The sequence below is a fragment of the Balearica regulorum genome, chromosome 13, assembly GCF_011004875.1.
Source record: "Balearica regulorum gibbericeps isolate bBalReg1 chromosome 13, bBalReg1.pri, whole genome shotgun sequence".
Taxonomy (NCBI): Eukaryota; Metazoa; Chordata; class Aves; order Gruiformes; family Gruidae; genus Balearica; species Balearica regulorum.
Genome location: NC_046196.1, coordinates 4,853,457 through 4,876,537, shown reverse-complemented (window position 1 = coordinate 4,876,537; position 23,081 = coordinate 4,853,457). Strand labels below are relative to the sequence as shown.

The following is a 23,081-nucleotide window of genomic DNA, read 5'->3' as shown; positions in this document are numbered from 1 at the left end:
GCCTGTGTTTGATGTGAATAGAAACTGTTCTGGGAATGACTGTGCAGAGTAAGATTACATGGTGCAATTTTAATTACATTGTTCTCAGCAGTTCTACTTGTCTGATCTTAGTGTGAGAGTCAAAATTTAAACCAAGGTTATTTGGTTCTGTAACTACTGTTAGTCAAGCGCTGATATTGTTTGAAAGAGATGACAAGTTCAGCAAGTTTAAAATCCAGCAGAGTTTTGAGAGGTGGCTTTCTTTGTTAATCTCAGAAGTTTTGCACTTTAGTAGGCTGTAATTAAGCCCTTGATTTTTGTATGGTTTATGGAATGATCTATGTGTTGTAATTGGCTTGATACTTGAGTAAAACAAAAGCTTAACTACCAACTAATTTTGCAAATTTAAACACAATTTAGATTTTTGGAAGTATTCTGAAAAGCTATTCATAAACTGCGTCCAAGGGCTATATTTTATTAACACAATTTTTAGGCTGAGGATTGGAAAGGAGTATAGGTCTGTTGTTTGTGCATTTATCGGATATGTCTGGAAAAAGTCAACTTTCTACTGGTGACTCTTAAAAAAAGGTTGACAGAACTCTCTTGAGAGAACTTTGTAAAAAGCACTAAGAGAAATAGTTATTTCTCTGTCAGGTTCATTGATGGAGAAGATGAGAAGGCAAAAGATTTCCCCTGGAAACAGGAGGAACTTTCATTTCAGTCTTTCACTGGGAAAGTTGAACAATCCACTGAATAAATGGTTTGAGCAGATTTTCAGGCATGGCATTACTCATTCAGCAGCTGGGAAAATAGGCCAGAAACCTACAGTATCCATTTTGAAAGGAAAATATTGCACAGTGGATTTATTACTCACTCATTTCCTTTTATGTCTTGTAAATGATGTGTCATTCTCTATTCCTGAAACAAACTCCTACCACTGAGTGCCATTTGGAAGTTAGTTGCACATGGCAGAAGCTGAAAGCTTTATTCCTGGGGATGCCTTTTAAGAAAACAATTATTATACATCAGGAAAACCTTTTTATCATTATGGTTCCAGAAGAAGGGCAGCTGTATGTAGATGTCCATGTATTTTTTTTTAACATTTCCTAGTATGTACTGATCAATAGTTTTGCTTCTTAGCAGAGTGTTGAGGTTAAGAAGCAGTCTACACAACTCACTGTTGAATTACAGATTAGTTGTAATTTCACACAGGAGGTGAAACCAAGACTCAAGATTGAGAAGATGGAGGCAATATTGCCTCTGCAGAGTATCTGTGAGTATTGTGTAAAAAGCACTTTGTATTGATAGCTTATTTAATGAAAAGCTCCCATACTTTGACTTCTTGTCTCAATGTACTACACGAGCAAGAGAGACATATCAAGCAATATTTTTTTTTCTCACATCTCTGAAAAAAGCAAGTGCGAGTGGCTGCCATGGATTTGGTATAGGACAAAAGATGGGTTTTAGAATAGTAATTCTTCTTCCACCCTCAAATAACTGAATTATTTGTACTTCCCACTGAAGGAGCGGACAAAGCATCCATTCCTCCAGTGAGCAGTCATTTAGTGATCTTTCTCACTAATGGCTAAAACTTCAGGCAAATGTAAATGTGTGCATAATTTAGTGAATCTTCTGTTCATCTAACAGTATATAATAATTTCAATTAAATTAACTTAAGACTCACAGTAAACTGGTCTTAGTTGAATGTTGACAGAAGCTTGTGCCATAAAAAAAAAAAAAAAGAAAAAAATTAAAAAAGAGAGGAAACAAGAAGTTATGACAGATCACATTAAGAAATGACAGATCACTGTAATTATAACAAACCGACCTTGAAGACAAACAGTTTTAATTGTGAACTTGAGAGGAAAAAAATCTCCATGACCTGCAGCTAATTGTCTAGTTAACTGAAAACCCTTACTAGATAAATTTGTGGCTTTGGAAACATTTTAAAAACATAGTGGCGTAAATAAGGTACTTTCTGTGCTGGTTGCACTGTAGCTATTTCCTGTGAGTGATTGCTTGTTGTTACATTTTGACATCTGCTGGCAGCAATTTATTTACATAGTTAAATCTCCTGGGACACTGTTTCTTCTGTTGAATACAACCTCAACTGATTAGTTTTCAAGAAATTACATATATCAGGAAATTTGGGTTGGGTGGCACTTAGGGTGACTGGCTCAAAGATCAGATGTGTACTTGTGCAGAAGCCAAGAAAATTCATGGTCAGTAGTCTGCTGTTTCTTGATGCTTTATTCAGCCAGCACTCAAAGGAAATTATCCGTTATATCCCACTGGGAATTCTTGTACAAACTCAGACTTCTGTCCCATCTTCCTCCACTATAGGACACAATTAATTTCATATCGACAAACTTCTCAATTTGCAGAGCCACAACATATTGAATATATTTGAATGTCGATTCTGTCTGCTTGTGTCTCGGGCTCAGCCAGTGAAGATTTTGTAAGAATCTAAAGTTAATTTCATCTTGTGTTCTCCTGGGGTTCTTAGCAAAACGTTATGTAAATCTGCTAAAATGGAATAATAGTGATCGTTTGCAATGCAGTGGGAAACCCTTTCACTGAAACTAACAAAGTTAAAAGGAGTATTTTCTAAATTTTGCTCCTGGGTTTGGACTGTTCAGAATCAATGCAGTGTTAGCAGTGAAATGTCATGTTCCTCCACAGATGTGACAGTTCCTTTGCGACCGTAGCTCCACAAATGTAGTATCAGTTTAAGTGTCCTCTGCATTCTCAATGAGACAACAGCTCCATTTAAACTGAACTATGTGTTGTGCTCCGAAGATCAATGACTGTGATATAACATCTAAAGTTTTGATTTTTATATTTTTCTTCAGACACACTCATTGACATCATATTTTTGTTGAAATAGTAATTTTTCTCTAGGGTTTTTGAGCAGAAGCTATAGTATTACCATGCCTTATAATGCAGCCACTGACCCAGGAGATCAGTCAATAATGTGTCTACATCGTAATGAATATGACAAGATAACTTCCAGCTGAGAACAACTCATTACAACTCCTTCCACTTGATCAGATTTTTGCCCTAAATGAGACAACAGGCAGCAAAAGGATGTGTGAAGGTATCGTGTAATGTGAGCTGGTGAAGTCTGTGGGGCAGGGGGGAATGCCTTCAGTTTTGATTGTAGTGTTTGTATTTTCCTGTAATTTCAAGCAGCCAGAGGCTGCTGATGGAGCACTGTTGGTAAAATAAATTTGCTGAACAAGATGAGGGATTGAGGGATCTTTCTAGGAGAAAGGAAAGAGGGAGCATGGTGGAAAAATGAAAGGAGCAGCAGCAACATATCTGTGCTGAAAAAGATGAGAATCCTTGAGTTTGGTGCTGACAGAGCTATTTTGCTTACATAGTACATTGTGCTCTCTGAAAATACTTGCTGGAATCCCAAACAGCAACCCCAGTGCTGCAGGGCTAATACAGTTTGCTTCAGTGCTGGGCTGATACAAGTTGTGATGCTTCTGGTTTTAGGGCAGGGTTGTTCATCTCTAGCTCAGTGTACCTGATGCCATACTCATATCTAGCCAAGTGGTGTTGTGATGTGCTAGGAGAAGAGAGGCAGAGCTTGGTGAGATGTGAAAAGATGCCAAGTACAGGGTTAGGCATAGCAGAAAGGTGAGGAGAGAGACAGAGCAGAGCATCACTAATGTGGCCCTTCAATGGGAAGGGAGTCACTCGTTCTGGAATCACACATCGTACCCATTACACAGAGGGAGCCTTCAGTCTAGTGTCACTTGTGGCTCAGGTGAACTGTACTACAGAATTTCAAATTGTTATCAGTTTTTCCAGCTCTGCTAGGACTGTTGGTGGTAGCCAGGTAATGCGGGAGAGGGACTAATAATATTCTTCCAGTGAAAATGTCGCATCTTTTCTTGGCTGCAGTTGATTTCTGGGTGAAATCCCTCATCTTTCTTGATCTATGGGAAGCTTATCACCTATCTGTGATATATTCTTGCTATGCATTTTGACAGCACAGAAAAAAACCCTGTGACTATTAATAGGCACAAATTACACTGTGGAAAGAGTATTTTCTGAAGGGCAGATGTGTACACTCTAGTGTCCGCTGGATGAACTGTTGGCCTAATTTTTGCATTTTAACAGGGCTATGCACAAAACTGGTCAACACACGCAAATTGCATGGGGATGTTTGCCAGTTTAGGTCATCAGTTTGTTTTTGTAGACGTTACAAGTGTGTGCAAGGATAGTCTGTTGTTTAGTGTTTGTTCTTCCAAAGAAGTAAAATATAGATGCATATTTATTTGTATTAAGCAATTCTTGTTATAAGTTGATGAACGTTTACTGTTGTTCATGTTTCCTCAGTTTTTGACTATCTGCATGCTAAATAAGTCACCATTATAATTTACTTCAAGGGCATTTATATAGATACAAGAGAATCATAAGCACGTAGTGGGAGATAATAACCTAGTATTGCTTATTGGATTTTTAAAAAAAAATGTTCTGTAGCAATTCTGCTGCAGAGCTAGAATTTAGCATTAAACTGTTTAAAAAACCTTCAAAAAGATTTTAATAAAACTCATTTTGTTCATTTTCTTAAATGTTCAATAAGATTTTTTTTTTAAAAGAAATATTTTTGTCATGCCTGTATCTTTTCTAAGCCTCAAATCCACTATTTCCAGAGCACTTTTAGATATGAAATGATGATAACCTCATATCTTAAGGAACAACCTGTCTGACTTAACTGTTGAAAGTGGCTTGTCTGGACTTCAGTCTGCCCCCAAAAGTGTTACAGGGCAGCATTGTTCTCTTTCTATTCTTTTTCCTTCTGCTGTTCAGGTATTACAGAAAAACAGCAGAAATAAACACGTTGTGTGCTCCCTGCCAGAACCCATGTTCCAGAGATGATTTTGAAGGCATCTCAAAGGAAGGGAGAGAAGCTGTTTCTCCTAATTGACAATATTGTTGGCAGGACTTCTTTTGTTTCTCAGCTGCCTTTGTCGTTAGCTGTTGTAACAGTTTCCTCTTTTGTTCTTGGATAGATTTAGGTTGTCCAGATGTGTTGGTTCCAGGTAGATTTCATGCTCTCCACGTTGACAGGATAATTCATCTCTTGAAGACCCATAACACTTTGCATTTCTATCAGTTTGTGTTTGGCTGCTGTGTGGCACCCTGTACCAGAGTCAGGCGTTCAACAATGCCACAAACGCTGTCACGTGGTGGCCTGTTACCATCTTCTTAGCTACTTGCCTGCTGTTTTCAGTCAGCAGCAATGTTTATTGCTAACAAGAGCTTTGCTAGGTCATGGTACTTTATGAATTTTTATATACAAGAGCAGCATTTGGAAGCATTTCCATTTGCTCCACACATCATTTTTCTCTCTTTGTAGTTAATGAAGCTGAGCTTTGCCAGTTTCTGTCTAACTTCTGGTTTTGCTAATATCGTTGAGCAGGGAGGACTTTTTAGCAGAGCTGAGGGATCCCTGCTGGGCTGGAAATTTAAGTTGCCTTTGTGCAGCTGTAGTGTACTTTTCTTGCATCTCTAGACCTCTCACAGGTACAGCTTCCAACTTGTGGTTTCAATGTGATCTAAAGTTACTTGTTAAAAAGGATAAGAAAAAATACATTGGATAATATTCACTTGATGCTGTAATTCCCACTGATGTGAACAAAGCTAGGTTGTATTTACAAAAAGGATCCTAACCTTCATTGATAGAGTAATTAAGTCTGGTGTGTATTTTAATGTACAATTTCCTCACTGAGGAGCCATTTTGTTGCTAGCTATCATTAGCTAACATAAAAATATGAATACCTGTACATACAGACATACAGAGTAAGTTTTTATGTGTTTATAGATAAATATGTATATTTAATTATTCAGAATACCTCTGTAGAGATTTCATCAGAGAGAAAATTATGGATTCTGTATTTCTGTTCAAAACAAATCAAACTGCTGAGAATTAAACTCAGAAAAAAATTACTTTGGAAGAGGAATGTATTAGCCTAATATATGCTTTTGAATATAAGAAATCTATTTCAGCTTGTTTTCTTTTTATATAGTTTACAAGAAATCCAACTGTTAACCTTTCAATGTTTTAAAATGGTATTCTTTAAAAATCTGTGGTTCATTATCATAAATATCACAGTTGTACAGAAACCTCACATATGGGGCATATCATAACAGTGAGAATGGGATGCACTGAAATGATGAATCCCAGGAACGTGAGATTTGTTGCTGAGATCTGTAAAGGGTAATATTTCCAATCGCAACTTCAGTTTCCCATCGTTATGGTAATGGTCTTGGGATCTTGCACAAGAATCCTTTTTCCAACAGGTCCTTTGATGATAATAAGCTCAAAGTCAGAGATTAAAGCCTTGGGATGCATTCAGGTATTACTAATAATGAATAGTGCTTGGTGGACAAAAATATTCTGTACAGTTCACATGTGGATGAGCTTTCTTACAGAAAGGAGTAAAAGTCTAATATAGGAGGCTGAGAAATGAACAGAGGGCGCTGAGTGACACGCATGTTGTTTTTCATTGGGAGATGCTTGGCAGTATTTTCATTTTGCTTGCATGGAGTTTTGGAGCCTGTCTCATACCATATGGCATATTAAGCACAATAAAGATGTTCATTTGGCAGCTGGAGCATGACTAGGAACATCAAAAGAGTCATATATGCATCAATAAATGAAGAACTCCGCCTTCATGTAAATAAATATTAGATCATTGTTTAATTGCCCATTGAGTTCTTAACAATGAGACATAATCACTAGTCATGTCTGATGTAGCATTACCAAAACTTTAGGGCTATAGCTAAGCAGCTATTATTATTAATTTTTTGCACTTCTGTAGTGCCTTGAGCACCAAACATGTACCATTTTGTTTCAAGTGCTGTGCAGACACAGAGCGAACAAGAGGTCTTTGCTCTGAAGAGCTTACAATCTAGTAAAACACCTTAAGCACTAACACAACGTGAGCGTGCAGGAGGACGTGGGAGGTTTTAGTGCGTGTGGCCGCTCTCATCAGGCTGCTATTTGTCCAATCTGTTATAGCGCAGCTGGCTAGTATGAATAATGTCAGTTATCCATCTCATGACTTTCCTCACACTTCATCTCTGTGACAAATGCATGTACATTATAAATATCATCATCATACATCATCATAAGGAGCTTACGTCATCATGGATGCCAAGCAGCGAAGTGTTATATATTGGGAGGCCACCTTTTCCATCCATTTTAAGGCAGACTGCCAGACGGTTTGGTCTCTTTCTCTCCATGAACCTTGGCAGACTCCTTAGAGCATGCACTATACATCCAAGCGACATAGGTTTTTTGATAACTAGTTTTATGTCTTTGGCATCTGGGGAGTGTTTAAATACTAAACTGAAAAAATCTTATTGGAAGAACTCTCTGTAATGGGATTTGTTATTTCTGAAAAGATATCCATACCTTCTTTCTGAAACCTGGCACTTTTGATCATTTAGATAACTTCTCAGTGGAACTGAGCTGTTTTTTCCTTGCATGTGCTTGTTCATCTCATATTCAGAAGTTATCAGTCCCATGCCCAGATTTCCTTCAGTCTTGGGAAGGAGTTCGGTGTCCGGGACTCAGCTAGATGAGTAAGCTGTGTAGTGAGACACACTGGTTAGTTCACTGCATTTTTGTAGTTTTTCTTTTCTTGAATGAACCTCACGTATATAGGCCTAATGTAGACCTAAAATGATAGGGAAATGAATTGAATCTAGGACTTTTCTGTGTGGAAAAGACTTAAAGGTGCCGCTTAGTCTATCCTCTTGGTTTGAAGCAGGATTGGTCTTGAGTGATTTTTGGATTAAGCTGGTATTTGATTAACCTCATGTGAAAACCCTGCAACGGTAGATATTCGGCATGTCCTCAGCACCCTCTTTTAATGGTTAGCTGGAAAGCTTTCTTTAGTATCTGTCTGAACCTTCCCACAACTGATATCTACAAAACTGTCTAAGCATCTTGTTATACTGGTTAGTATTTGGAGGACATGAGTAATTAATCACTCTTTATAGCTTTTACATAGAGACTTGTGGACACACTTTGTGTACAAAGCAAGTTTTCTTCACCAGAGAATAAGAGCTAAGAATCCTATTTGCCCTATATTTAATAGGCTGTGCTTTTTTAGAGCATCAGAAGTGTGTAGGTTTGTTTAAGAGACAGATGTAGAGCCACAGGTGGGAAATCTGAGTAAGCTGCTGAAACTCCTCACATTACTCCTGAGTGCCTGGCAGGGCAGGAAAGCATGGTCAGTGCGGGGGCAGCTCCTTAGGCTGCGTGGCTGCTACTGGAGCCTGGTGCAGGCAGCTCTAGTGCTGTAAATTTTGGGTGTCTGCGTTGGCTTTTCCCTAGAAGCCACATGAGTTTAAGGAAGAAAACGTTCCCAGGGAGGGGCATGGTGAGAATGACTGGGAATGTAATGCATGCTTGTGCAACGTGCCCTGGTCATCCCAGTCCAGGCATTGCCATTCTGATAAAGTTCACATTTGCCCCTAACTTCAGACTAGGGATTTTATCTCAGGCTATAGCTCTCTTCAACTCTCTTAACAATTGGCTTCAGCTTCATCTCTGTGTGCCCTTGGTCCAAATAATCTTCAGTGTTCTGTATCCTTATGATCACTTCATCTCCTTCCACCCACTTCTAATTTCTCTCCTACATATCAGTACTTCTCAGAGCCTTTTCATTTTCTTTCTCACTTCTTGCTATTAACCTCGTCAAATACTCTTGTTTCTGTGGTAGAATTGGGAATTAAAAGCATCAGTGCTTTTGGATGAGATATGGTAGGAAAACAGTTTCCCACTTTCAAACAACTCTGTTTCTACCCTTTTTGGGAAAAGTTGCAGGATTTCATTAAACAAGGTCAATGGATGAGCAAAATATAAAAGGTCTAAAAGTGTCAAATTCATAACTCCAAGGGAATATAGAATATAGATCCAAGTACTTGTCCTGATTCCATGTGTCGAATCTGCATGTGGTCTTTGAAGTTCTGCAGTGCACACAGATGGCAGCTATGCAGGAATCTCGAGGTTTGTGAAAGCTGAGCAGCAAGGTGGGAGAAGCGTACTCCAGCCAGTGTCACCCCTCTCTTTGAAGCACAGCACAGTGTGACCTCTCTTAGAATGTGACCTGTGGTGTTTGGCTGGGTGATGCTATAGCTCTGAACTGACACTTGTTTTTAAGTGATTACTTTATCATAGTTCTGTTAGGCTTTTCTTTTAATTTTTTTTTTTACTTCTGACATAATTAATTTCTCAGAGAGCGATGCCAAATTTTTCCAGTTGTAAGCTATTAATAGACAGTAGATCACCAGCAGTTTTTGACTGAGAAGCACATATTTATTCAATATAACAAGGTACCTTCCTAAGACCCCGTATTATTGGTTTTTTTGGTGTGTGGTTTTTTAGTTGTTTTTTTTAAGGGAGGAAAAGAATAAGTTTTTAAATAAAATCTACTCATAATTTGTGAAGGCTGCAATCTATATAGTGATTAGGAAAGAGAATTTCAACTTCCCACACTTGTGGTGACAGAGAAATTTTGTCTTTTTTTTTTGGTTGATAGCTTTAGGAGTTTGCAGTAAATCTGTTAAAGTGCCTGTCATATCACCTACACAAATTGTAACAGGTGGTTTTACACCAGGGAGGCCTTGCTAACAGAGAGCCTTCCATCAAAACCCTTCTGTGAGCACGAGACCCTTTCTGCGAGCAGTTCCTGGCCTCGGAGAGGAGCGGTGTCTTGGGGCAGGCAGCCACCAGCATGGTCTGAGCACCGTGAAGTTTAAAATAAACTGCTACTGCTCCCAAATTTTGTGTCAGACTTTGCGAGCAGGGGTCTGCAACGTGACAGACCGAGGAAGGTTTATCTGGAGGGCTTGGAGTATGAGGGGAAAGAGTGAAAGAGCTTTTTGTTTCTTTTTTTATTTATAATCCCTCTTGCTTTCAGCAAAATTCAATGAAATGGCAAATGGGCTGATGCAATTCTGGTTTCTTATCCCACTGTGAATCCAAGGATAGTTCTCTTGCCCTCAAGTAAAGCAGAGGAAATGGGAGAAGCTTTTAGTTAAAAATGTGTAGGCAAGCCTAAAACTTGTGCAGAAGCAGGTCCTTCAGATGCTGGGATAATTTTTGTGCAAGAGACTGTGGTGACTATAGAGTTTGGACACTTCTCAGAGGATAGTCAGGCACAAATTCACAACATTTTATTCTTTTAAAATCCCACCTTAGGCTGCTAATGTCTTTGCCCATGTACAGGGTGTGTGGGTGCTGGCAGTGGGGGCTGCAGGGACTCTGAGGGGAGGCCGGGCTGCCCCGTGCTGGACAGAGCCGGTTCTGGGCAGTTCCAGGTGGTTCCGGGTGGTTACAGGTGGTTCCACAGCTGCCCCACCACAGCGCACAGCTGAGCCCATCAGCGAGGCTGGTGGAGCCTCTGTGGAAGCCTGTTTAAGGAAGGGGCAAAATGCTGCCTGGGAGTGAGGGGCAAAAAGAGTGTGAGAGAGCAGTGTGAGCCTCAGGGGCAGAGGAGGAGAGGGAAGGAGAGCTCCAGGGGCCGGAGCTGGGACTCCATGCAGCCCCAGGAAGGCCTCACACAGGAGCAGGTGGGTCTGGCCTGAAGGAAGCTGCAGCCCATGGAGGGGGCTCGTGCTGGGGCAGAGGAAAAGTGTGAGGAGGAAGGAGCTGCAGAGAGCAGCCATTAGGCACTGTCTGTAACCCCCTGTTCCCCATTGCTCTGTGCTGCTTGGGGAGAGGAGGCAGAGGAGTTGGGAATGAAGGAGAAAAGCTGAGCCTAGGGGAAAGGGGTGGGGGGTGAGGAGAGACAGTGTGGTTTTAATTTTGGCTCTTTCTTGCCATCCAAATCTGTGTTTAATTGGCAATAAATTAGTTTTCCCTGAGTCAAATCTGCTTTGCCTGTGATAGTAACTGGTAAGTGATCTTGCTGTCTTTATCTTGACCCATGAGGTTTTTCATGTGATTTTCTCTGCCCATCCTGTTGAGGCATGGGAGGGAGAGAGTGGCTGGGTGGGTGTCTGGATGCAGCCCAAGGTCAACCCACCACTGTTGATTTGGCAAATAGTGTCACATGTCTCATATTCTCTGCCTTATTCTGAATTTTTGACATTTCCAGTTTTTTGCTCTTGGTTTATTTTTAATTTAAACTTTCTCATCAATATTGATCATAAAATGAAGCTGTATTTAAATTCTGGAGCCAGCAACTGGTGGTCCTACTCTGGGATTCAAACCCAATGAATGCCCAGGGAGGAAGAATCTCCATGAGGTCCACTGGCAGCCCTGTCTTCAAGTTTGTATGTCTGGAAACAGATGCAAAATTTGCTGAAGAGGACTTGTGTAACTTCCCAGGAATGTTGCTACGCCATCCAGTATGAGATTCTATCTGTGTTTTAAGACCAGTTATAGATATTACACAGTCAGGGAAAGCTTAGGTATTGGACAGGCTGTGAGAAAATCTGTGATTATTTTTTAAAAAAAACAAGGACTGAATACAGCAAGTCTGTACAGTGAATTTACACAATTATGCCAATTTTTACACATTATGCTTTCTTTTCAGTAAAACTCTATTGTTTTTGATCTTCTGTAGTCTGTATCCCTGTTTGTATGCATTTCTGAAAGTCTAATGTAGTTTTTAAAGATCCAATAGAAATTAAATGTAACATCAAAATAGCAAGAGCCTACAGATAAGTGAAAAGTCTACTGCAGCAGTAACTCAAGGAGCAGGTAGGGAATACAGAACAGATTGTCTGAAAAAACCCCCTTCATATGCAAATATATTGTTCAGAGATGTCAAAACCTGAAGAATTTACTTAGCGATTACAAGTTTGCGGTGAAGAGCTTTTAATCATATAGCTGGTAGTTACAGCACCAATGGTTTTTTTCCAGTATTTTGTGCAAAGTGAATCTACCAGACTCAGAGAAGGAACTTGAGGCAAAGTCTCAAACTTTGTACTTTAGAGACAATTTTCTCTTTATGCCAGCCTTCCTAAATACTTTAAATTTTTTGTGTAAAGTGAAACAGGATTATTGACAGCTACTGTTTAATTAAAAAGTTCTCATAATCCTTAGTTATACTGATAGCGCAGCTCATGCACTATATCACAATCCTGGTAGGTAGTAAGAAATGTTATAGTTTGGTTTTTCTGTTATGGAACACTTTTGTAGTGGACTATGAAGTTGAATATTCTGTAAACAAACAATTTCAAGCATAAAGATTTACTGGATATCTGAAATCACTTTGCCAGCAGAAGAGCCTTTAGAGATCCTGGGCTAGGATGGAGAGGATAACAAGGTCTCTACTGCTACTGCCCAATTTGTAGAACTAGATGTGCATTTTGTGCATTTGATTTGAGTGATCCCAAATTCTCATGTCCAAAGTGTTTCGTTTATCTCTTACCTCCCCAGTCAGCATGGTCAAAATCTCTTCATCTTTCTGAAAGTGCATTTTCATAAGATTTGTCTATGAATTATAGTCACACAAAGGAGACATTTCTTCCTGAGATCTGTAGACAAGCCATTAACATAAAGATGTTTGAAGTTTATGTTCCAGAGTGGATACTTATAATTGTTTGGGTTTTTTTCTTTTTTTCTTTTTTTTCCCCCAGTGGAATTTGATGACTGCAAGGGGAATAACAAATTGAACTTCGAAGTTTCTAACCCAGACTTTAAGGTGGAACGCGACGGGTCTTTAGTTGCACTAAAGAATATATCAGAAGCTGGCAGAGCCTTGTTTGTCCACGCGCGGTCTGAGCATGCTGAGGATATGGCAGAAATTTTGATTGTTGGAGCAAATGAAAAACATGGCGCATTAAAGGTAAGATAAATACAAAGGACTAGAAGAAAGTGCCAAGAAAATGCTGCTAGATATTTAGATGTGCTATCTAGGACTGTAAGCAGTTTTAATGTGTTAGCAGAGAGATCAAAATCAGTCTTCAATCCAGATATTGCTGTAATGTTTTAGCACTTAGTTTAACTTAAAATACAGATTTTCCAGGTTTTGAAAGATGTATTACATCTTCAGGTGTAAATGCTAAACATTGATTCAAATGAAAGAGCCCAAGTATCAAAGTTGGCTAGTTCTTCTGGTGTACATTATGCTGGATAAACCACAGTTTGGCCATAACTGAAAATGGAAAAGCATAGTCTAAATGTGTAATTTAGAATTTACAGAACCTTCATGTTTCCTCCAAGTCTAAGAATGTGGGAATGAATTCTATGCTGTGGAATTTAATTTTTTGTATACTTCTGCTTATCTGATATTGTAATGTGTTAAACTATATAAACATCTGCATGCAAATTGCAACACACATTTACACTCTGTCTCTATGCACTAGTGATTTCTGTTCCACTTTGTCCACTGAATGCCATGTCCTTTCTTTTCCACTTTTGAATTTCCGTGTAATACTAACCTCATACTATAGGGGAAAAGTGCTTCACAAATTGATTGAATTGTTTACTTCACATCTGTGAAAGTAGCAAAAGGAAATGTGAGATAGCCTTCACATCTGTGTCATGGCATTTATGAGAGAAGCAAGCAAGCCAGTGGCTTACTAGACAATTAAGGCTGGTTACCTTTACAGACCTATAATTTCAAGGAACTATAAAGAAGCCACAATAAAAATGAGTGATCTATTGTCTTATTTTGGTATTTAGAGTTTCGCCTGCCAGCATTCTCATTATCTTTCCAAACATAGCTTAGTATAACTTAAGTTTTCCATTAAAAAAAGAAAAAAAAAAAAAGCTTTGGAGGAAAGGTTGAATCAACTTCTGAAAGTCTGTGGCTGAGGAAAGGTTTTGATCTGCACTTTAAGCAGCACGTGATGTGAACGTAGATTGCCAGCAGGAGAGAAAGTACCAAAATGTGTAACTGCAGAGCGCTGATCAGAACACTTAAATGGAATTTAATTTTATTTAAATAATAATGTTTCTTCATAAAGTTAAAATTTAACAAGGTCATACCTGAGAGAGCCTCTTACATGGTGGAGCTGTGGATTTAGGACCATGCACTGCCAAATTCAGAGTAGGAAAACTACACTTGCAGGAGCTGGGTACTTGGCTGTCCTGTGTCTCAAATAAGCAAGGCACGCACCTTCTGGTGCATTCACAAGAATGTTCAAACTATTTTCTTTTCACTCCAGGATTTGAAATCTTAGGAGCAGTTTCAAAATGGGGATTCTCATTCTTCAGTTAGAAGTTACTGAAACCATAGAGGAGTGGTCCTCTCTGACAGTAGTTCTGGAGTTAAACTTTAGGGGATTGGTTTACATGTGAAGATCTGACTCTCTGAGAATCATATTCTGAAGTTTTATTATGGTTTTCTTAGAGAAGCAGCCCTTCAATGTCTTTGAGGGGAAATAGTCTATAGAAGATACAATCTAGGGGAAATCTTGTCTCATGAGTAGGAATTAACAGATGTGTATTTGCATGGGCTATGACATAGCTTTGTCAGTGACCTTTTCTCTTTATGCCCTATTTGAGCTCTGGGTAGTGTCCCCTCAAACTGTTCCAGCAGTATTAATTAATGCCTAGTGTTGAAATCTATCACCAGACTACATTAAAAAGCCAAGTCTAATTTGGCCCCACTCCTGGATTCTGTTCCAACCACTTCATGCTGCTTCAGAGAGAGAAAACCACTCTAAATCTGGCATATTCTGCCACTTGTCAGTCTTCCCTCATAGGTGACTCCTCAAAGTAATATCACAGCATCATCTCTACCTACATTCATCACTTCTTTACAGGTTTTGATATTCAGCTCATAACTAGAAGATCACCCTTTTGGTATGGTGATCCTCGGTGTCTGCAGTGCCATTGGGAGTTACCTGATGCATTAATGTGTCCTGGGAAATCCGTCTAGTGAGGATCATGCCCTTTTTCAAGAGAATATAAAGATCTTTGGGGCTGGCTGTCCTACCCTGGCCTCAGCCAGCACTCTGTAACTGTTAAATCAATATTTTTTTTACCAACCGTTTCAGCTATTGTTTGCCTATTTTAAACACAACACAGACAGTCTTGTCTTTCTGTTTGTCATACTTGAGAAGGATATAAAGATTACAGCATCCTATCTAAAGTGATTTTATGATAAATTTGAACTTAATCCTGTACTTTTGCAGTCTGAATGTGTCAGCATGGAAACAGAACTGCTCCATCTGTTTATGCAAGGAGACTTGGCTAAGAAATGCTCAGATGGAGCCTTAGTAATTCAGCATAATTCTGTAGGGTTAAGATGAGCACGTGCTAGAGCACTGCTTAGCATTCAGTACTTAGAGTACAGTACCTTGTTTAATTAGGGGATAAGTACTTCTTAAGTATTTCCCCACTGCCAGCAACTGCCATTTCTTTTCTGAAAGCATGTAACCTACATCTGTGAAATCCCATTGTTAATGTTTCTAATTGCAGATTCCCAACATGTTTGGAAATGACTGACAACAATGATCTCTAATGTGCTGACTGGCAGTCTGAGCCTAGGAAGGCATAGCATAGTTCCTAAACCTTTGTGATTGCTACCAACCATACTTTAGATGAATATTGAAAATATTATAGAGGTGCAATCTGGACTGTGCAGAAAAGGTCTGGTATTCTAGTGGTGGAGAGGTATGGTTCTTTCCTGCTGAACATGTGGGAAGATTCCAGCTGGCCTCACTGATCAGTCCTACGTGATTAAATTAACTTCATGGCCATGGTATAGTCAGTAGCTGTAGAATACCACTTACTATTTAACTCTGCTTTTTGAGCCTGAAGGGCATATTTTCTTACTCTTCTGCCAGAAACATATTAGATCTGCAGAGCCTGCAGCTTTCTATCAAAGGGTGGCCATGACCACAATATGAGAAGATAGATGGTTCCTCAATATCATCAGCCAACTTGGCAGTTGCTCTCTGCTCACAGAATCTTCTGCAGGGTCTAGTGACAGAAGAGTAGATACAGCACTGCTGCTTTTGCAGATGTCCAGATGTTTCTGCAAAATACCCTAAAACCCATGAATGTCTATACCTATGGATATGCATACATGCTGTTGAAAGCAGAAATCCATACATCAGATTACAGTTAGATTGCTTTCTACAACCTGGTGTTAGTGCCCATTTCCTCCTATGGTTTTGGCTAGATATATTGGTTTCTGTGTGTCTTGACAGAGGAGAGTATCCATGAAAAAGCTACTGTCATTTTTGAGAGGCGTGTGGAATATGAGCGCACAGAAGAGTTGCCATGGGCCTATGGAAGGTGTAACATTACAGTGTGTCATCATCTTAAGAGTTCTGTGTATGTACACGCTTGTAGCCTCAGGCAATCAGAGTGCTCAGTGAAAGAAATTAAGTTCACTTGCATTCACCGTGGGGCAGTGCTGGCGAGGTGTGTGCATCTGGGCTCATGCTCTGCTTTGCCCAATGTTTGCTTAATACCCTTTCACACAGTCAGGACTTGAGTGCGTGGTGATATTAAAAAAAAAAAAAAAGATATGGAAATGTTTTGATTCAGCCAGGATTCCCCAAAAGAACTTTGGGTTCATTCTGTATAATTCATAGAATTGCTAAGGTTCAGATCCCTAATGGAAAAATAAATCACTTGCAAACCCTACTTGGGAACAAACTGACCAATCTGATGAGTGGCAATAATTAATTTTTTAACTTATGTCTTCTCCAATGCTTGGTCCCTGCTTTGTTTTATGGAAATAGTAGGACAACCAAAAGTTGGAAATTTCATCACATCTGAGCATTTGACCAGACATTAGTGGATTTATTTATTTATTTACAGAGTCTGGTTTTGTGGAAGACAGAAAGTGTAGCCAGTCTTTTGCAAAGTCTCATAACAGACTGAGTTGCAAAATGCAGCAAGCTGGGAATTGAACTGTGTCCTCCAAGGCTAAATAAAATGGTTGTCTGCTAGTCATTCTCCCCAGCTGTAATCTAATGCTGGTTTTAATGAATATACCCTTAGTACACTGTAAGCTACAAGAAAACCTTGGGAAACAATCTTTCTCTGCCTTTTTTCGTGTGTTGGCAAAATGCTGCTGCTTTTGTTTTTGGTTTGGTGTTTTTTTTTTTTTTTTTTTTTTTTTTTCTTTTCCCACAGCAAAGGGAGTTATTTAGGACTTTTATTTGTTACAGCATCACAGACACAAGGTGTGAGGGGTGGTGGGGAGTGAGATATCAAGAGTCTGGCACCAAAGCAGATAAGAGGCCAGGCAGATATTCAGAAATTCCAGGCTGGTTGTAACTTCACTGTATAGTGCTCAGCAGTCTTCCATGCAGAAGGATGAAATGATTAAATAGAAACTGTCAAACCCTCAGGACACTTTTCAGACACTAGATGGAAAAGGAAAAGAGGAAAGAAAAGAAGAGATAAGAGGGAGAAACGTACCCTGAGACAGCATGTTGTAGACAAAGAAAGTTTAAAATCATCTCCAGCAGTAGCTTAGATTGAAGGAAATGAAGTTGCTGTAGTCCTGCTACTCTGTCCAGTCCACTTGGTAACAGCTAGGGGCCAGGCAGATACGCTGCTTCTACTTTTCTCTTTGTCAAACCGTTGCTTTTCCCAACATCAGTACTCTGCTATGTTTATTACAGCAGGCGCAGGAGGGGCAGCCTGGCCAAAAATTTCCCCAGCCACCTTGCAGACCTGAATTCTGTTTCCTACTAAGCCACTGCCTGGATGTACGTGTTTGTGCAAGTTGCTTTATGCCTGTGCCTCTGTTTCCTAAAGTATCAAACAGAAATAATGAAACTAAGCTCCTTGGATTTAAACATTAGCATTTCTTGTTTGTGTCTTACTCTCTGCTTTATCCCTGCAGTATAGAGATTGCAAATTTTATTGATAAAAAGTGCCTAGAGCCTTAAATCCTACATGTATGGCTTTCTGCCTTAGAACAGATGATAAAGGATCAATAATCTCATTATGAATCAGGATTGTCTCACAGAAAAAAAAATATTCACACAAGGAAGTAAATAGTTCAGTTTAGTCATCTGGCAGTTCAATAATTTATTTGGAAAATAAGATCAAGAATCAGCCTCTCTGATATAGCAAGCAGTCATTCCCATTAATGTATATTAGCATTTTTTCAGTTTAGAATAGAGTTTAGAATAGCTGAAAATAACCATGCAAAGGTATGAAGATGGACTCTCATATGAGATATTGACAAACAGGCTAGAAGAGTTTCATATTATTAGATTTTGCATATAGCAGTTGCTGCAAAATGTAGTGCACTGCATAAATAAAATACTGTGTTTTGCATTTAATTTTAAGGCACAAAATAGAGTAAGTCACAGGGGTGCATCAATATCCACAGTACAGTTATGAGTTATACTGATCAAAACAGTATATAGAATACCATTTCTTTCAGAAAAGCTGTGGCGATATTTTGCCTTTGGATATGATGGTGTCCTTCAGGCATATGAAGATGGGTTTTCTTAAAGAACAAACAAAAGAAAATTCATCTTCTTTCTTTTGCGTTCAGTTTGACAGAAAGCTTAACATAGTAACATTCTCCTACTAGCCGTTAAATGATTAAATTGTTTTTACTTCTCTTGGTTTTGTTCGTTATCACACTGCAAACATTTATTGACTTTGAATTCCTACATAAAAACCTGAGGTACAAGTGATTTTTAGAATTTAATACCTGTGTGTTGATCATATTTTGGTAAATGACTTTTCTGTGCTTTAATCACCAGTGAAAGGATGCTTTTTTTTTTTTTTTAAAGTCTGCAATGCTACATTGCAGGTTTCACAGAATATATTTTAATTAATGTCAATGAAAGCAATAGCTTGTTCTCATCAATGGCTCATTCTGTAGTATCATTTATCTGCCTTTTTGGCTATATTTTTATAAAATTCCTCTGTGCAGACCACTTGCTGTTGGGGAAACAACAAAGAGCTCCTTTTATATAAGAAATCTCCTTAACCACTGAAATAAGCTATTTTCTATAGAAATTCCAGTCACCTACTTTCCCTTTTTATCCTTCAGCCTGATCCAGAACCTGCTGAAATAATCAGATTCCAGCAGACTTTAGATCAAACCCTCGAAGCAGGAGTTTTGTCTGACAGTGTCGTACGGACGTGACTCCCGTACCTCTTTGGTGGACTGTTTCTGAGTGACCCTGCAAGTCCCGTGGCAGTGCACAACGGATATAATTTTTTATATATAGCCACGCTCCCCTTTTTCTCAGGGCTGCAGCAGAGCCTCAACTCTATTGATAGGCTTATGCTTTCCCTTAGGCCTGGACTGAATTTATACTTCCAACTTAACTCTGCAGATTCCCATCACCAAAGAAATGCAGGTTTCATATACACTGGCTTTGGAGTTTGTTCTGACAAAGATCCATTTATCTGAGAATTATTATGGTGCCAAGAGATGTGGCAGTTGCCATAGCAACAATTACATATTGTGTTGAATACCAGAGTAAATACTATAAAGAACATGAGCCACTGGTGGTTTTCATTAATTTAACATTCCTTTTTTGGGCAAAGTGTGTCTTGTAAGTTTATTCACTGTATGTATAAATGCTTAGATCAAACGTGTGGGCTAGCTTTCCTTCTATTTCCCTCAGTGCGCAACTTCAGCATGTAAATGAGAAGTACTTGGTTATTTAAGGAGAGAAAAATGGTCTTATAGACTGGAAACATGAATAATTGACTGTGAAACAAGAAGGTGTTAGCTTCTGTGAATGTTCAGTGCTTTTCTCTATGAGTAATCTACATTCAGATTTGATGTGAACTGGGGATGTATTTATCCAGGAAAAGAGACTTTGTGCTTTTCAGTAGCAAGCAGAGCTAAGACAAATATAGAATATGTATAACAGAGATTCAAAGGTGAAATGAGATGATTTTTTTTAAACAAGTGTGAGCCTTGTTAATTATTCCAAATTATTAACAGACTAATGAAAAACGGCAGGCAAAAATATTCTAAATGAACATATTTTATTAAAAACATCTCAAATCATAATTCCTTTCAGCCCTGAACTGCATTTAGACTTCTCGGTTAGTTCTCCCTGCAGTAACGGGTATCATCCATGGGACGTTTTCACTATTGCTTGGTGTGCTTCTGGTGTACACTTAAGGTTTTTGTGGAAGCTCAGAACCAATTGTAGTTCTGGAATGTAACCAATTTTATTCTATTTTGTTTTAAAACACACTTAGGTCTTATCCTTCATCCATTAAGACTTAATAGCAAAGCTCACATAAATCTCAGTGAGAGCGATTATTCAAAGATTGCTGAAGTCTTTTATCTGAGCTAAAATTCACCTTGGCATGGAGTGCCAAGAAAATACCTATTTACCTCTTGCCACTAAAACATTTTTATGAGAATTTGAATGGTACATGAGTTGTGTGAAGAAATTTTGAATGGAATTAATTTCTTTTTATAATCTAGGATGCTAAATGTCCTTTATCCATTTAAAAAAAAAAATCCACTAAACTTTTTTGGAAGAGTGATAAATGGTCATGCATTGACATATAATTTTTTTCAAGTTGTTACTGTTCTTGAGTCCAGTCTGAAAGTATTCTGATGATATAGCGAAAACTATGCCAATCCTATGTGTTAATCTCCAGAGAATGATGGAGTTGTGTGGAAATTTGTGCCATAGGTGTGGGGAACATTTAAGGGAACCATTTGGAAAAGGTTTAAATTTAAAATTCATTGTAGTAAATGAGGATATAAGTGGGAAAGCAACAGGCTAAGCATGATTTAGTAGAACATTAAGCAAGATCATAAAGGATAAGTAGATGTCTCATAGGATATGTAATATCTTTCATTTATAAAAGTGGCTTTCATCCCGTAAGATCCTTAAAGTGTAACTATTAAGTACACAGAGAAAGAATATGCACGTGCATGTCTGTATACATACATTGGTAAAAAGAGGTATTTGCATAGATATCTTTATTGTTGATACTTATTTCATAATACTTGTTCACATCAGGATAGGAACAATCATTTTTAAATAGGGGCTTTGGGAAAAGGAAATGGTGATTTCTATGTGATATTAAAATTGCCATGACATCCTTAATGTCCTCAAATCCATAATGAACAAGAATGAGATGGTACAGAAACCAGAAGAACCTGTGCGACTTCTGATACAGAAGAAAAATTGTCCATTTCTTCGATGGTGGTTCTCTCATCTGGCATGTAGGAATGATGCAGTCAATGTATGACTACTACACTAGTTTCACCAGTGATACCTCAGATTTATTAAGGAACAAAGAGAATTCCAATAGGAGATCAAACTAAGTTGTGTTCAAAACTAAGCTCAAGGTTCTTTTTGGTGTCAGAGACACAAAATATTTCTGGTGTTTTCCCACTACAAGCTTTTCCATCAGCTTCCAGAAACAGGGTGGATTTGAGAGAGCACCATAATAAGAGAAATTATTCACATGAAAAGATGATTTCCTGAGTAAGAGTTTAGTTATTTGTCTCCATCAGAGACATCAATAATCATCCTTAATGATTGCCCCAATAGTTCCATACCGGTTTTTGCAAACCTGAAGGAACATTTATTATGGTTATTATAGTAACACCTATCTCAGCATGCATCTTAAGCATTTAATGGAGCATCACAGGATAAAAATCTACATTTGTCCTCCCCCAAGAATTGATTCTGCCACTGCAAGGACAGATGGCTCCTTCTGGACCTAAAATTCCTTATTTGTTGATCATCACTATTCTGTTGTGTTTAAGAGTATTCCTTTGCATCTTATTTTACAGCTAGTTTTCTAAAGTACCTAGAATAATGTGGCAAGTTGAAGAAACATTCAGCATAAGAATGACAAAATTAAAGCTTAATACAATTTGGTATCTCCATAATAAACAACTCTGCTAATATTTACAGTCATCTTGGAGTTATTAATCACCCAACTCCTCCCTTCTTATTTCACCACTAAATAAAACTGAATAACCTTTGCATTAAGCAGTTGACCCGTCTTATTAAAAAAAAAAAAAAGTTTTACTAGTTATTTATATATCTCCCCCTCTTATTGGGACGGCACAGAAAGAGAGTGGAGGGGCAGCAGGTTGATTTGAACTGGCCAGTAGTCCTGCTATGTACAGTAATTGGTTGCTGCTAATACTTTTGGTACCACTAAAATTCCTCAGTGTCCTTCATTACTATGAAAAATAAATCTTGTTTAAGTTAACTGGCAAACAAATGTACTAGTAGGAAAGGCGAGAACGAATTTTGCCTCTAGTTTCTTAATGACCTCACTATGACTGCAGTTTGGTGCGTAGCAGTAAACAAGAAGTTTCCTGGTGAATAGGAATGGATTTGTTAAAATATTTTTAATAATTGCTGTGGTAACCGATTTGATTTAAGTTCTAGCAACACCAAGTCATTTAGTCAGCAACTATTCAAACTACTGTGAGCAGATACACTTTAATTTACCTGCAAGTCAGCAAACACCCCTGTGGTTGATGGTGTTCAATACTTGTTGAACCATTTGGCATATGTTTGAACTCAGCAGAAAATGATCTTGAAATCATTTTGTCTTTAGTTTCTTTTCTCTCTCTAGAATTACCTTGTGGTTTTGAGATAAATGAATTATGGATCTAGTATATGCAGCTTTTTAAATAAGTAGACTATAATCCTTTTAAAATGAGAACTGGATCTAGTTCTTGGTGTACTGGCGTTCTTGTAGACTAAATTGTATGATCTTAGTACAACACTGTAGCTTCTGCTGCTTAAGAGAGTCCTTATTTGCATCAGTCTGAAATGGGTTAAATCATAGAATGGTTTGGGTTGGAAGGCACCTTAAAGATCACCTAGTTCCAACCCCCCTGCCATGGGCAGGGACACCCTCCACTAGACCAGGCTGCCCAAAGCCCCATCCAACCTGGCCTTGAACACTTCCAGGGATGGGGCAGCCACAGCTGCTCTGGGCAACCTGTGCCAGTGTCTCACCACCCTCACAGGGAAGAATTTCTTCCTACTATCTAACCTAAATCTCCCGTCCTTCAGCTTAAGGCCATTCCCCCTTGTCCTGTCACTCCATGCCCTTGTAAACAGTCCCTCTCCAGCTTTCCTGTAGGCCCCTTTAGGGACTGGAAGGCTGCTCTAAGGTCTCCCTGGAGCCTTCTGTTCTCCAGGCTGAACAACCCCAAGTCTTTCAGCCT

The 23,081-nt window shown here is 38.7% G+C and overlaps 1 protein-coding gene across 2 annotated transcripts in view; it reads left to right on the top strand.

Annotated features, from left to right (window-relative positions):
• CDH13 (cadherin 13) overlaps positions 1 to 23,081 on the top strand; it is a 496,783-nt gene that overhangs the window by 158,886 nt on the left and 314,816 nt on the right. For both annotated transcript variants that reach the window (XM_075765776.1, XM_075765775.1), the window contains exon 3: positions 12,598 to 12,806. In XM_075765776.1, coding sequence (XP_075621891.1) covers positions 12,598 to 12,806 — 209 coding nt within the window. The remainder of the gene's footprint in view (positions 1 to 12,597; positions 12,807 to 23,081) is intronic.